We start from the raw sequence: 16820 nt of genomic DNA on the forward strand, positions 1-16820 counted from the left end.
TCATTTACTGTGTGTAGTGCCTGCATGCACGTGTCTTTATTTTAAGTTCCTTTGAAGATGGCAACATCATGTTGCCAAAATATTGGAAATATAGGTTAAAGTTTAATTTAATTTATATCCTTTGTACATTGTAAATTTCTTAAGTTATTTAATAAGCATGTATAACCAACGTCTAAGCCTTTCTACGAGAATTTCTATACATAACTGTAGATCCTTGATTTCCCCTCTCCTCTCTTTACATTCTTTTCTTATTTCAAAATACTTGTAAGCACTTTTGTAATCAGTAATAGTTATGGAACTTTAACAGGTTGAGTTAATAGTAATGAGCATAGTTGTTTGTAGTGGATTTGGGTACCCATTATAAATTTTGTTTGTGTCTGATGTGTAAAAACTAAAGTTTTTCTGGCTTGACTGATTTTAATGAAGTATATTACTTTTTAAAATTAGAATTAGATTTTGTCTAATTTGGAATGAAATGTATCTTTTTTTGTGATCATAGAATTTTTTTCAAATGTCCTTTGAAAGAATGATCAAACCAAAACTTTTTGCATAAATTCTAGCCAACTTGCATTAGGTTTTCTTTTTTTCCCTTCAAGCAAACTAAATAAGTAATGAAAGTTGGGCTCCTTTAGAGTATTTTTCCCCATCAGAATTATTACAATTCTTTCAGTTAGGAAGGTATTTTATTTTTATGCCGTTTCATGTAAATTTACCTTATCAATAAATAATAGCCATAGGATATTCTTTAAATTATAAGACAGGACCAAGAATTATTGCTTTGCTTAGGGCATCGGTTCCCAACCGGTGGTATGCGTACCCCCAGGGGTATGTGCTGGGCCGTTCAGGGGTACACGAAAAATAATCAGTAATGATGGAAAAACAAGTAAAGTAAACAAAATGCACTGAATAGGCACAGAACAAAAGTGTCAGTATTTAAAACAGCTGTTTTAAAAACAAGGGGTACAATTTATAGAAATGGGTTTAAAAGGGGTATGCAAGTGGAAAAATGGTTGGGAACCATGGACTTAGGGCCAAATGTCTTGCAACTTCTGCATATGTATGAATATTACATATAACCTGCATATATTGCATATTATACTTGCCAAGAAATTACATCTTCTGTTTTTTTTTTAATTCTTTTAATTGTTCTTCAACATCTATACTTTTCAGTATAGATGTTGAAGCTAACAAGTATATGTCATTTCTTGAAACTAAAAAGAAATTACATATTCTTCTTCAGCATCTCATTTAGCCTTGATTCCTGCCTGTGAAACCTCATTAAATTGAAAACCAGTGCGGGGATGATTCTTTCCATATTGTAAGGCAATATACATATATATATTAGAATGTGTGCAGTTTACATTATGGATACCTATAAGAACTGCAGTGAATTATGTTAGTCAAGGAGATTTTTGCCTGGGAAAAATATGGATGAAAACAATTATGATATTATTATTACGTGACACCTCCAGGGAGTCCAAAGACTCATCGTGGGAGGGTACCCACTCCACAACTCTCCATCTCCACCATTCACTTCACCAACTACAACAAACTGCAACTACCATCATCATCTACACCAATGCCTCCACAATATGGTATCTGTTATAGTGAGAGAATTATCTACAACTACTACATAGAGGGTCACTCTGTAACTAATGAGTTCAGGACTTCTTTGAATGCTTTTTAGGTAATATGCATGAAAAATGTATGTAATTTAGTAATGAAAATAACACTAACAAGTAGTCACTTAGAATGGTTGTGCCATAGTGCAAGGTATTAGTCCAACTTCATTTGGACCAGTGTGCCACTCTTGCACTGCACTGAAGCTTCAAAACCAGTCTGAATTTTGTAGGATGAGAGTTCATGGCATATATAAGATATCAGGATTCTGCAGTTCACCTTCTCTGTCTGTGGTCACATTCAACTAAATTAGTGAGCATGTTCACCAATAGGAATGGAGTGGAGATTTCTCCAGTGTTGGATGCATTTAAAGCAAAGTAATGGACATTTTGATTAGTGTGGAGGAACAATGTAAAGTAATGTGCCATTGGAGTAATGGATTTTTAATCCAGCCACAAAAGTTTGTAAACCCAAACTACATTAGTACCATAGGTGTGCTAAGGGTGAGCTCATCCACACGAAAGATTGCCAAACTATAATACATCACTGTGGTGTGTAAGAAGAAAGAAGGAATGTGTTATGTTTCTTGAAAAGCTGAAGGTTGTAGTCTTTGAGGAATCAAATGAGAAATCAAATGAAATTTGATTCCTCAAATGAGGAATAACAGTGAAAGGAGGGAGAGAAGTAGGTTTAGTAAGTTTGAAGCTGCTTGTGTCTTTGCATGTAAAAAAGTGGAGGAATGATGATGATTGCAAGTTTGTAAGAACATTCTCCATGGAAATACTTATAGAAGAAACATAAGGCAAAAACAAATTGATTTGTGTGTGTACATGCAAGAGAGAGAGTCATCAGTTAATTGGATTGCCTTCTTCTGGATAGTATCAAGCATTCTTAGAGAGGTGTTAGATGCACCACTACCCCAAATGTGTGAACAGTATTCCAAGGTTGGGAGAATTTAGGATTAATACAGCATCAGCAGTTGTACAATTAAGAAGTAGACTTGAGCAAGAAAGTGCACCAGGTTTTTTGGATGCTAAAGATGATATAGCCAAGAGTATATTTGTGCAGGAGAGGCTAGCAGTGCAAGTCGGCTAAAGAAGAGAAATCTGATTGTTTTGAGATCTCAGTAGTATCAAGACTAAGGGGAAGTGAAGTGACATCCTTCTTCTTAAGAAATAAGACAGGACTATATTTTGCTAGCATTGAAGTTTACAAGATTATTCTTATCCCACTGAAGGAGAGTAGAGAGAGAGAGAAAAGATGAGGTTAAGATACTGGTTATGTTAGCAGCAAGTAGCAGAACTTTAATTTTTTTTAGATTTGTTCAGGACAGCAGAGCGTGTGATAGTGGATGGTGATACTTTTATCAATATACATTCTTCCTCATTTAATTATTTTACAAAGCTCACAGCCATTACATGTTGTATGCAAGCAAAAACAAAAAAATGACGTTAAAAAAATAAAGAATAATGCAAAATATATTTCCACACTAGAGTAGAACACACAGCTTTGCTGCTTGTTTCATGCTTGATTTAGATTTTATTAACTAATTTAATGCTGAGGCATATTACGTATTCAATCGAAAATATGTTTCGTTAAAATTACTATACGTAGCTGTGAGCAATAAAAAAAATAAACTTTTTTGCTGGAATGATCGCTTCGATGGAAAAGAAATTAAATAAAAAGTGAACATAATAGTACATAATCGAAAACTCCAGATTTCTTTTAAAATTATTAAACCGCAATACTATTTAAAATAATTTTTCATGCATTTAAAATATCTAGCTTAATATCGAAAGTTCGAAAAATCACGAATTGGTAGTGTAGAACAAATAATTTAAATCCCCATATATCTCAAATGTAGCTATATGATAAGGCAAATCCAGCCCTCCCACTCCCCATAAATATGAGGGTTATGTTCCATTCCATTCATGTGCCGTCTCCTATCTAGGAGGTTGACTACCATGATATTACTCATGGTTAACTATGGGTGTAACGACATGTGGTGAGGACCCTATCTCTTCCACATATTGCCGTAAGTATTCATGACCGTAATCCGTGCGTGTTCACGGGGCGGTTTGCCTGTTCTGAGGATGAATACCCTCTACCTTCGTATGAGACTGGCTAACTCACCTTTAGTCGAAAGAGACCAGATAAAGGTTCCTCACGTCATAGACGGGAATCGAGCCCAGGTCTTTCCTGGGTTCGATCTTTGACCAAAGGGTGTCTATACCGACTGAGCTGCGGAGGCTCTGAGGGTTATGTTATCATACGAAAAATAAAAGCTTCACAAATATATTCAAAACCGCTCCGAATAACAGTAAATAAAAACAACATATCGTATGAGTTAACGAATTCTAGCTTCCTGCTTTTAAATAATATTGTAAGTATGGATAGCAAATATCGGAATCTACACCTTTATAGTTATGCCTAGTTCATCTCTCTCTCTCTCTCTCTCTCTCTTGAGTCACTGATCGTTGCGAATATTTTAGATGCCCTAAAGCAAATACGTTTTCAGTCAAACTGAATAAATATTAGAAAAAATTGCTTACATGATTTATTTCAAGCTGCTGATCAGTAACTGCTGCTTTCTATCGCTTGATTCTTTGGAATGAAATTTAATGGTACCTGCTCAACGGGTACATTATGAATTTGTTTGCTATCTTGCACGCAGTTTAGTTTAGAGACTTTTTGTTTTTCGTAGAAGCATAGGCACTGTTTTAACATACGAAAAGTGAACTTGCTGATTTTTTTATGTTTAGGAGCGACGATGCCTCCTGTTACATACTTTTCGCCACCCTTAACCATCATTCGCTTGTTCTTCAGTCGAAAAAAAGAACGAACGAGCGAGCTCCTGCCCAAATTTCCCTATCAATTGGGAACCACTTGTCGAAAGTACATAAATCTCTCTAGAAAATGAACAGAAATCGGTAACTCTAAGATTGTCAGTTATCTGCATGGAGAGGACAAAAATAAAAAAGTCTGCAGATGAATTCCTAGGAACACATTCATCGAGTTAGTTGTCCAAAATGGATCATTATTGATTCTCGAGCGGCCATTCCACACTTTATATATGCTGCTGATCTAGTTTTTATTATTATGATTATTTTCTTATCAGAATCGGCCATTAAAGAGAGAAAATTTGGTTTTCTTAGGGGTCAGAATATGCTAAACCGGCGCTGATCATTGCTGAACCGACCAGTGAGAAAATTATAACTTGGCACTCATCTTTCCATTTTGCGCCATCGTGGAGTCCTGTTCGACATGAACAAGAATAAAAAGTGCATTCCATAAATGGAATAGAAACATAGAGCTTTTTAAGACATTCTGAACGCTTTAAAATGCGTGTCAAGAAGTATTTAATCAAAAGTTATGGCTTAAACTATAATGTGAACACTATCTTTCCATAAATCACATAGGCATTCTGCGACTTTGTTTTATATGACAGATATATGCAAAAAGATTTTAAACCTCTCCAATTACCTCTCACTTCAACTCCACCAGGCTAGATTATGAACTGATCATGGCAAAAATGGAGAACAGAATATATAAACCGCTTAACAACTGAAACACACAAAAAAAGTCAAACTTTTATTCCAACGCTGTCAGTGAACGTCCATGTTACTAATGACGTTCTAGTGGGTTATTAGAATTATCTCAGTGATCGCAGTGAACTGAATGATTGAAACGTATTTTTGTCCATAATCTATTTAATTCGGAAAATTATGGTACTCAATAATTTTAGCAAGAACAGAGCAGAAGTTGAAAAGGTATTGTGTTACTTAAGAGTTTTAGTTAAAAATAATGAAAACAAACGATTTTGATCATGAATTTTCTTTTATTGACACTTTCTTCCTACTAATGCAGTGATTTACGTAATATCGGTTTCCCACTACCAACAACGTTTTTAATTTAAAAATTTTAAAGCATTATTGCTTTATTTTATTTTTTTATTTTTAGCAGAAACGATCGTATATCACAAATTTGTATATTCGTACAAATTCATATACATAAAAAATCGTATACCACAATTTTTTTCTCTTCGTAATGAAGTTCTTGTAAAGTGGTCCACGAATTTGATAGTTAAATTTTACGAGTTATGCTAGTATTGAATATCATTCATCGGGCTAGTCGCTATATCCCAGGATTTGTTTACTATCTCAGTAAAGAATGCTGGGGGGGGGGGGAGGCGTCAATTGTTAATTATGAATGTGATGATTGTGTAAGAATTTTTTTGATAGCGAGCGCACACATACATTGATTTTTTTTTTTTTTTTGAGCGGGGAAAATAACTTTTTTCCCCCGCTCACTGTACCAGGTTATGCGCCATTATGTAGAAAGTGCTAGTTGTTGATAACAGGTAACTAACGTTTCTCCTCCATTGAAAGGATCTAGCCGCTATATAAGTTAAGCTGTTCTCGCATAGACTGAACTTCTTTTACATTCATTGTCAATAACTCTTTCTGAATACAAGTGTTTTTTTTTTTTCTTTCTTCGCATAGAAATTGATGGGACATTCTTTCTTCGCATATATCGCCTTTTTATAAGTATTCTTTTAATTAAGATTAAGGTATTTAAGAAACCGTCTGCCATGCAGTAATTATATATCTGCATTATTCCTTAAAAGATCCTTTGTTTCTTCTGAATTATTTCAGTTGTCGCAGTGAACTGAATGGTCGAAACGAATTTTTGTCCATAATCTCTTTAATTTGGAAAAGTATTGCGCTGAATAATTTTAACAAGAACAGAGCAGAAGTTGAAAATATATGCTGTGTTGTTACTTAAGGATTTTGGTTTAAAAAAGAATGAAAACAAATGATTTTGATCATGAATTGACTTTTATTGACACTTTCTTGCCACTGCAGTGATTTATGTAATATCGGTGTCCCACTTTCAACAAGCGTTTTTAATTTAAAATTTTAAATTGTCATTTGCATTATGCAGTATTTATTGCCAGTGGTGATTTGGTGGTTATCTTGTGTGATGCTTCAAAGATGACGTTATAGAGCCGAAGTATGTCTTGGTGAGGAGATCATGCACGTCAGACGAATGTTTTTTTTTTTTTTTTTTTTTTTGCAAGTAAAAAAGATAAAAAAAACCCCCAAAAAATCCGAATAACTTGAGCACTCTGGCATTGCTACAGAAAAAAAAAAAAAAACATTTCAGAACAGCGAAACGTCTGTTAGCAACAATATAAATTTACAAGTGCTCTTTTCTACGCAATGGAAAAGAACACTTTCATCAAAATCAATAGGAATATAAATTTCTGAACTTAGCAGATCTGCAAAGTAACATCGGAAAAGAATGCGTCAGACCTGTTACAGATAGGGTATAACAATTGGCCGCCTCCTAGTTATATTTTTGACAGCTAAAAACAACCAGAAATAGCTGACAGAGAACACCGGTACTGGGTAATAATATGGCGATAGCGTGAATCATTATCATCGTATACCAGCTGGTATTAGGAAGGCGTTACATTTTTTTGTACGTGTTACTTCCACTGTGCACCAATTTCTAAATGCTGTTGACATTGCTGAACATTGTTGTAGACCAGGCGCATTCCTCCTTATTTAGTTTATCCATCCAGTTATTTCCAGAAGTATAATGTTTGAAATCACAAGGTGGTTCGGAATAATTCCAAGACTGTGGGGGGGGATGTTTACCACCAAACTTGTATCTGCTCACCAGATCCCAACTCCATTTGTCATCTGTGGGATGAGGTGGAACGAGTTGTTTGTGACAGGGATCCTTGTCAATGCGACACACACACAGAGTGTATATATAGTGACAAATGGATTGTTAAATGCTATCAAATGACAGTTGGAGTATTTCTCAAACTGCGAATCCCTGGTGAGGGGATTCCTTATTCCAAGAGTTCGCGAATTATGCACGGCAATTGATAATTTGTTATTTTTAAATATAAGCATGTTAACTTTTTTTTTTATTATGTATTTCAAAACTGGATAGTGTAAAAAATGTGGATTCACCGTCTCAGCATACATCAAAAGACATTCGAAGGTACTTGCAACATCCTCAGTACGATACTAGTTGTCACTGTATTATTCTAGTCCTTTTATAAAATGCAATAAAAAATAATTTAAAAAAAATAATAAAATTATAGTTACCTATATTATATTAACAGCAGCATAGTCTTCATAAACATATTCATAGATTTTTGTGCATTCTGTTTATGATGAAAATGTAAGTATTAAAAATAGTACTTCTCAGAACCACAAAATGTAATGAAGAGAATTATCGTGTTACTTACTTGAAGATCGAAAAATCATGAATTAGGTTATAGATGTTATTTAAATTAATATAATTACTACTAATAATTTTCTCTTTTAACGATGTCATGCAAAACTTTTGCGGAAAGGTCGTTTTCTAATACTACGTACCAGTGCAAACCACGTGATATATTAAGTACATTACTTGTATTTCAAATGGCTACTTATTCTCAATCAGTCAACTTCATCATAGGCTGCCATATTAGTCACTAATCAGTTCTTGCGATTGCATAAGGCATTCCAAATCAGTTGTAACGAATGCCATGCCATTGAAAAATAGAAACCTGATTTGTGAAAAGAGATTCAGAATAGTCAGACTGCAAAACGGATGAATGAGTTAGGAGGTATACTGAAAATAGTCGCAGTAAATTCTTTCATCCAGAAGTTTAGGTCGCCCACAGCTATCAGAAGTTTGTGTTCGAACATTTCCTGCTAACTTGTGGCTTATGTAAAGAAACTCTTCCATTGAAATCCAGGCTAGGTAGAGTTCAGCCTCCCCCCCCTAAACATTGCTCAAGTAAGACCTGCCACCCAAAAACCACAACCAAAAACTCAGTTTTTAAATTCTTCAGGAAGATCCCGTCTTTTGAAGGGATTGGAAAGTACAACAATATTATCCGTGCATGTGCGGGGGAAGGAGAGAGAGAGGAGGGATCTAGGTCTCAATAATGCCTCTTAAATTAATTTGATAACTCAAGATAAACGAATAATCCACAAGTTATTAATTCAGGTTGAGTTATCAAATGAGTTCACTTTCATCCGAAGTATAAAGAACGAGAAGCAGCTGCTATGGAAATTCAAAACCAGCAACCGGTGAACACACACAAAAAAGCTTACAAATTAGTTACAAATAATTTCAAGTAAATGGCATTTACTTGCCATTACTTTTATAATTGTAAAAAAGTTATTGTACGCTTTTTGTTATATGAAGTGATCTTTACTGAGTTTGTTGGAATCATTTGAAGGTTTCTTTTCTTTTTTCTTCTTCTTGTAACTGCAATTTAATTTAATTTAGGTACGAGGCGAATGAAATTGTTGTCCTGCATGCCTCTACCACCGGGCTTCTTCGCCAGCATTAATTTCCTATTCACGATGTCAAATCGCTTTTCTCATCCAAATGCTATCAATACTTGCTGTCCTGCCCAGTACGTGATAGCCGTTTCATGTCATTTCGTCACTGGTTGAACCTGTTACTCTTTAGACGTTAGCGGAATCGAAATTCAATACATAAAAAAAAAAATCAATGTAGTCAAATGATATATACATAGATCAGTATCAAGTTTGTGTTAACCGATATCGACATAACCAGTCAAACGTTGTGAAGGATGAATACCACAAACAATGAATCATGGACGAGTCGACTACATCGTTAAGGGACCGGATACTGACAATCCTGGGTAGCAAAACGAGCGAGCTGATTACAACGTTGTAACCTTAAGCTTTTAGGCTTTCGAAGCTTATCTTGCATTGAATTGAATAATTTTCGAGAGAAATAAAATACACAATGACGATTTATTATTATTATTATTATTATTTTTTTTTAAAAATATTTTTGGCAGTTGTGTGTGAGATATGTCAAATTAATTTGATACAGTACAAAATTAAGGAATTCAAATGACGAATTTATTAAGGATTTTAACTATTGCATTATCAAAACTGGAAATCTCGATCAGTACACAGTAAACTCCAATGTAACACAGATAACGAGATGTACGCTTTTGCCAATGTTTTTGTATACACGTTAACTTCCGGAAGGAATAAATATTTTTCAACCTTAACGAGAACGTTTAACAAGTTTTTCAGTTGTTTCCATAGTTACGTCAATCTTTTTGTGAATTGTAAAATGGAAATGTCATTTAAAATTAATATGAATAAGATACTGCCATTATCCTGGAACTACTGCTTAATCGCACTCTACATGACGCTTCATCAGTTATAGCGATTTTTTTCCCCTTTTAGAATGTTATTCACTTTTACCCTGCGTTTTGTTCACCCGCATTAATGTTTGACAGTCATTTTTTCAATCAATTGTACGTTTTTTTCATTCTAAGAATTCTTTATATGGCTTATTTTGGCAAACATATTATATTGCTTAGCATGAAAATGTAGAAAAGGATATGTAGAGGTGAATGATGTGTGATATACAATAACTGTTATTTCACTTGTCTTCGCACTTATGCAAACACCATGTTTGCTTTAATTTCACGCTTAACATGTTTAAACAATGAATTCTCGCAGTTACTACAATCGCTTTTCTTTTTGTCAATTAATTGTCCGTTGTTAGCCTAGATAAATATACTGTTTATTTTGATTAATATTACAGTATAAATGGTGAAATAAACTTGATGAATGAATTTTCTGTTTGATTATTTTATACTTTTCCAGATGGTTAATTTATTTTTAATTTACATTAAACATTTTTTTTTTATTTAATAAAACATACAAAAATGTATAAGTTTTTTTTTTTTTTTTTTTTTTTTTTTTTTTTTTTTTTTTTTTTGCAAGTAACTATCCTAGTAAAAGTGGGAAAAGTTCATTTGTCATTTCTTATATGCGACTTTAGGTAAAACAATAGATCAAATTGTCCACTTGCTCAAAACTTGAATAACCATTATTTTTAGAAAAAGATTCATTCTTATCTTATTCTTGTGGGTTCCTCTCCCTTTTTCCTCAACCGTCCCTTAGGACTGGTTGAGCACTCCTGAAGGATTTATGACTTCGTGTGTGTGTGTGTGTGTGTGTGTTTACCAGCTCGTTTGCCGGTAAACACACACACACACACACACGAAAGAGGGACGAAAAATACGAGTTTCCGGGAAAAAACCCTCCACCACCGTATGAGAACGGCCAACTCACCTTTAGTCGCAAGAGACCAGATAAAGATTCCTCACGTCATGGACGGAAATCGAACCCAGGTCTTTTCAACCAAAGGGCTTTGTCTATATCGACTGAACTACTGAGGCTGAAGATTCATTAACATCAAGAGAAGATAACAACCTCTTTAGATTGTGTACCCACTCATCCCCAAAGAGCAGACCGGTTTGAATTCCATCTTGATGAATGTTATTAAATATATAAGTAGGAGATAATTTTCACCAGTCGCTTATTAAATGCCTGAAGTGGCTTTGAAAGAGTTCTATGTTTTGACTTTAGAGCGGGGTTTCAGATTTTATCAGTGTATTTATACACACACACACACACACACACACACTGATAAATAAAACCTTCATTTATTTTACAAAGTTAGTTGATGGGAGTCACATAAAAAAACGCCTCAAGCGGGAACAACTAGCCTGTCCCTAAGATGCTTTGTATACTGCCGTTTCGTGCGGCATTTAATTCGTCACTAAACGAATTAATTTTCCTAAGAATAGTAAATACTTTCGAGATTAAGTATAGATCTTGAAAGTTCATTGGAAACAATGACAATTTTTATTCCTCTAATTATATCTTCGAATGTTTCCTTGAACACGGCGATTTAATTTCTTCCCATGAGTTAGTCAATCTTTTTCAGATTAGATCATTAACACTAGCACTCTTAGGATCAAGAGGCAAACGGAAAGAAACTGCAAATACAAAATGAAATTTTCTGCTTGCTTTTTGTAGTTCATGCAATTGATTTCATGTACTTCCGTTACCTAACCGGATTTGTAGAGGAAGCTGAGAAAACGGAAGACATTTTTTAACGCTACCTGCTGTCGTGGGGGAAACATAGCGTGCTATGTGTTGCTCAGTCGGCAGAGCGATGTCGAAATTAAGTTTTAACCCTGTTCTGGTAATTTTGAAAAAAATTCTTTTTTCTTGAGAAAGAGCGCAGTGACGTATTCTAGAAAGCCTGAAGTATTAATTACAATTATCTGACCATAATATAAGGTATAAATGGACTTGTTTTATTATTATTTTTAAGAATCCCAAAAGCACTTGCAGAAAATGGGATGAAAGATGTTGAGTTTTGGATCATACTTTTCTGGTCGCCAAAAGCAAGTTCTTTTATAACGATAAACTAAAGTTAACCAGTCAATTTTTTAAGCTAAACCAGTCAGAATGGTTTAGCTTCATCGAGAAAGATTAAAGAGACAATTTAATTTTTTCTGCTACCAAGACAACGGACTTTTTTTTAGGATCCAAAATGAAATGAGAGAAATCTCATCATTCTTGTGGCAAATCAAAAGTATTACTATTAAGTTTTTAAAATCAAAATTTGTGACATTCTTTCATTTATGCCCAGAGTGAAGGGTTCTTCATTTTTCTTATATTGATTTATAAACTGTTGCATTATAAGCTCTGATAATATGATTATATTTAAAAAATGCATTTTGTGTTTACATATGTTTATGCACAGTTTTTCATAAGTTTTCTCAGTTTCTTATCAATGAAATATTTCTCCTGCTTATTTAGTCTCTTCTCTCTTAATCTCTTCTCCATGGCCTTTTTTATGATTTTTATTATAAATGTTATTATCTGAATATAAGATATAACGGACTTCATTGTTTTCAGGATCCAGAAAGAGCTTGCAGAAATCACCCTTGATCCACCACCGAATTGCAGGTAAGTGTCAAACTGTTTTGCAGAATTTCTCTAGTTTACATAGTAACAAAACTGCAAAATTGAAAGATGTTGTCTATCCAGCAGCCATTTCAAAAGATTTCTTTTATTCTGATATTTTGTTTAATTTTTTTCAATGTTATCTAACCCACAAGGGGTTGTTAAAACCTTAGTGTAATTAGGAGAAACTCAACTATAGAAACCATGGAGCTTATTGAAGCTAATTCAGGCTTTCAAAATGATATAATGTATTTACTCGACTATAACTCGCACTTTTTTCTCCAAAATTAAAGTTAAAAAATCGTTATGCGAAATATATACGGGGATTTTTGGAAACTCAAGTTTTTCAGAAAAAACAACAACAACTAAATCGACGTTTATAATTAAATCCTCAGTATTCATTATAATTGCTCACATTATTTATAAAATGAATGCATTTAAATTTTAATTATCAACGTGGTTTACGCGATAGGCTGCTCACTTTCATCACGCGATATATTTGAATCTTTTAGCGACAATGCTTCTGTAATTAAATTAATTATTTCTGGCGAAATCATATCCCAAGCTCTCAATATCCAGTTGCACAATAGTTCTAATGATGGTCTCTTAATCCGCCCCCCCTCCGCAATCCAAGATCGAGAAGTCAATGCCCTCATTCCCACATTTCCTCTACTGGTTGCTTCCATCTCTATGCATGTGATTGGTGCGGTATTAACAAAAGATCGCGCGACTCAACGACAAAGGCAAGCCGACGATTGTTGAGTTGAAAAGCTGATTCTCTTCAACCGAATTCCAAAATATCTGAAACTGTCATAACAACATTCACCGCCTATTTCTTAAAGTTCTAACTTTTTTCTTGTGCGAACTATATGGGAAACTTTTTAATTTATTTTTTCGTAAAGTAAAATCAGGGGTGCAAGGGCGTGTAAATACGGTATTAGTATACGTTACAAATGATAGTTGAGCAGATAACATCTGTTTTCCAGTGTATATACTCTGTGATGTTTGGGAATATCTTCAGTACTAGATTCAAAATTGAAGCTTGAAAAAAAAGTTCTATCATTGATCTTTAGACCACATCTCAGATTATCTAATCTTAATCCAACCATGGTACAGTGTAATATGATTAGGTTTACTGCCTTTTTAACCAAGTGTTGGTTGCTACTTAAGATTACGTAGCATATACACCATGTAATCGCAATAATTTCACATGCTCTTTGGCCTACTTCCTCTATTCTGAGGAAACAGGCTACTTAAGATATTAAATATGTAGAGCATTAACTGTGTCATTCAGAAGGTCCTTTTGAAATCGGATGTTTTAAGGTAATGGGCTGTAGACATTATTTTGAATTAACTGTTAGTGTATGCAAAATATATGAGAGAGAGAATATAGTATATTGACTCCTGTATAGTTCATAATAAGGTGACTTTCAAAGATGTTAAATTTCTTTTTTGAAAGTATTTTTTTGTGTTTAACCTTGGGAAGCAGACCAAAGAACTTGCAAAACTAGTTAATATAAATAAATTAATATCCTGCTGTGATGTTATATACTGCATAAACTTATCTAATACAACTCTGAGTTATTTTTACTATATATATATAGGAATGCAACAATTTAACGTATGGTCGATTTTATTAGTGAAATTGATAACGATACACAAACTCTTGCATCACATATAACATTATTATATGTATATTTATTATAATTATTATTATTATTACAATCATTTATAATAATTGAATAAATGTGGTAAGGAATCTTCAGTGTCATCTTCAGACTGAGCAAACACAGCTGGGATTGCTTTCCATTTTCTGTAAGAATATAGATTAAGTTGAATTGTGTTATTTAGAATTACTGGTGCACTTGTTTTTAAGTTTGTGTGTCTGTATAACACTATTATAGCTATGTAACCTTCACTGGAAGGTGCATTCATGTGGGCTCTCATTATTCATCTGGTCAGAAGTGTGGCACCATCAGAATCCTTGCAAATTGATGTCATAGTATTTATTAATATGTGAATTTGATCAGATATGTAATGATCTGTTTAAATAATTATAAAATATCCATTATTAACTGAATACTTAAGTGGCCATCTGATATGAATCAAAATGGGAAAATTATTCCATGTGTTAGAAATGTTTCTGAAAACGTTGCTCATATTTAAAAGTTTCCAGTTTTCTGCCTATTTCTGTCATGTTCAAAAACTTTTTTTTTTTGCTTTTAAAGCAAAAGTACAATCCTGGTCTCTTTCTGGTGCATGTACTGTATTCTTTGTTCATATGGCCTTACCTTGGCATTCAGCTGAGGACAGATGTGAAGAACACAACGAACTCCATCCATTGATTTCTATCAATTTAGTATGTCTGGATTAGATGACCATATCATTAATACAGGCCAATGGTAGGATATGACACGTTTTTATTGCAGAGCTTCTAAATTTGCAAGATTTAAGTAAAGCTGATTCCATGTCTGTCCCGTTTAAGTAGTAGTTATCTGAAAAAATGAACATTTAAATTTAATATCCTACTATTATTATGATTTATCAAACAGATATTGCTGTCTTTTTAAACACTATTTTTTAATGGATTCGAATTTTCTTCTTCCTATCACGAATCTGGGTCAGGTGGCCAGTTTTGGTCTCAGTCCAGTTTTTTGTCGGTTTCCTTTTTTTCTGGAATTCGCCATCTTCTTGAGTACTCTTTCATAGCATTCGTTCTAGATGTTCTTTTCATTTATTTGTATATTTTCTGCTATTTCCATTATTAGGGACTGGTTTAGCTCTTTCAATATTTCAATAGTTTCATTTGTTTGTTTATTTATTTATTTTAGTCTGTGTTACTCTGATGCTAGTGATATTAGAGAAACATTAACTGCAAAGTTTTGTAATCAACTTTAATTATATTTTCCCCTCAACGTGTTAAAACCTTAATCTGTTAATTATGCCAAGTAGTATGTATTAGAAGGCCTATCTGCGCGCGCGCGCACACACACACACACACACACACACACACCTCATTTTTATGTCGCAAGTATTTATAACGATTGCATGGTTAACATGAGTCAAAGGAACTAACGTATTTTGCTGGAATATTTAATACTGAGGTAGGATTGACGATAGGAATAAACTATCAGGCATGACAGGTTAGATTAGTCTGTCAGGTAATATTAATGAGTCATTAGCTATCTTTTTAGTGACAGTTAATGAATAATAACTTTACTTCTGTAGAAAATTTATTAATGTATTTATTAATAAACACTTCATACCGATTCCCAATGTCATTTTGTTCCCAGTAGAAATGGCCGGCATGTTATCAGCATTACCTTAATGAGTATTAAAATCACGAACCCCTAGCTGTCAGGATTTTACCAGATATTCTCAAGGATGGTTCTGAAATTTGGTATAAGGTCACTTACACTGTGCTAGTAGAAGGGGCATCTAAGCGCTTCGTGTTTAAAGAGCAACTGTTGAAAATTTCTGTAGTTCTCCTCATTATTGTAAAACGTTAGTGGATTTCCTGAAGTTTTATGAAAGATCGGAAAGTCGCTGTATCATTTAAGATTAAATATGTAGAATAATGTGAATCAAGATTTGCTGACAGAATGTTTTCGATTTGTGTTTGTGAATAATCGTTATCATTTTCAGTTTAGAAAGTATTATTAATTGTGTTTATTGAAAGCAAATGATTCGAATTTGTACTCTGGCTTTGAGAGATTGACATTGATTGATTTGCCGTTAAGGACTTATTATTAAATTTCGTTTAAATTGTTTTTATTTAATTTTATTTATTTTTTAATCAGAGGAGAGTACCTATTCTGGAATGAATCAATATTTTTAGACATGTAAGACTAAGCTTTAATGTATTTCTCCTCATTACTACAGTTTTTGGAGTGCTTGTTAAACGGGAAGATAATTCGGCGAAGCAAACATCCTGCGGTGTTTGTTACTGTTTGACTTACTGTAATCGATACATAAAAAGGTAATTTTGTCCTGCTGCTTCTAGCTTGACCTCAGTCGTTACATTTATACTTGGAGCAGACCTTTTCTAAACTAAGTGACATCCGAATGATGTAATTTCATTACGCAATTGCCCATGCTAAGAACAAAATCAATTGCCCCCATAGAGCGCGATACCTGTGGTGTCAATGAGGTCAGAAGAGTCGATTATTTTCGTCAAACCGCTCCTGTCTTTGTTGCAAACGACCGACTATGTGCATAATTACTTTTTGGATTTACGCTATAAATTAAGGAACGCTTAATGAACTCTTCCGATATTTTAAAACAAAATACCTGATTTCGCTTAATTTTATCGTTCTTGGAAAGTCTTGAACCTTTCTTGGTTAAGTGTTCTTGTCACTTCACCAAGAA

General features: G+C 33.8%; 1 protein-coding gene across 1 annotated transcript in view; it reads left to right on the forward strand.

The window, feature by feature from the left end:
* Positions 1-16820, forward strand: part of LOC150108222 (ubiquitin-conjugating enzyme E2-24 kDa-like) — a 219033-nt gene that overhangs the window by 25198 nt on the left and 177015 nt on the right. The window contains exon 3 of the mRNA XM_090415670.1: positions 12405-12455. Within this exon, the coding sequence (XP_090271796.1) occupies positions 12405-12455 (51 nt within the window). The remainder of the gene's footprint in view (positions 1-12404; positions 12456-16820) is intronic.

Source organism: Typopeltis vanoorti, chromosome 3 (genome assembly GCF_054136105.1).
Source record: "Typopeltis vanoorti isolate ZY-2024b chromosome 3, IOZ_Tvanoo_1.0, whole genome shotgun sequence".
NCBI lineage: Eukaryota > Metazoa > Arthropoda > Arachnida > Uropygi > Thelyphonidae > Typopeltis > Typopeltis vanoorti.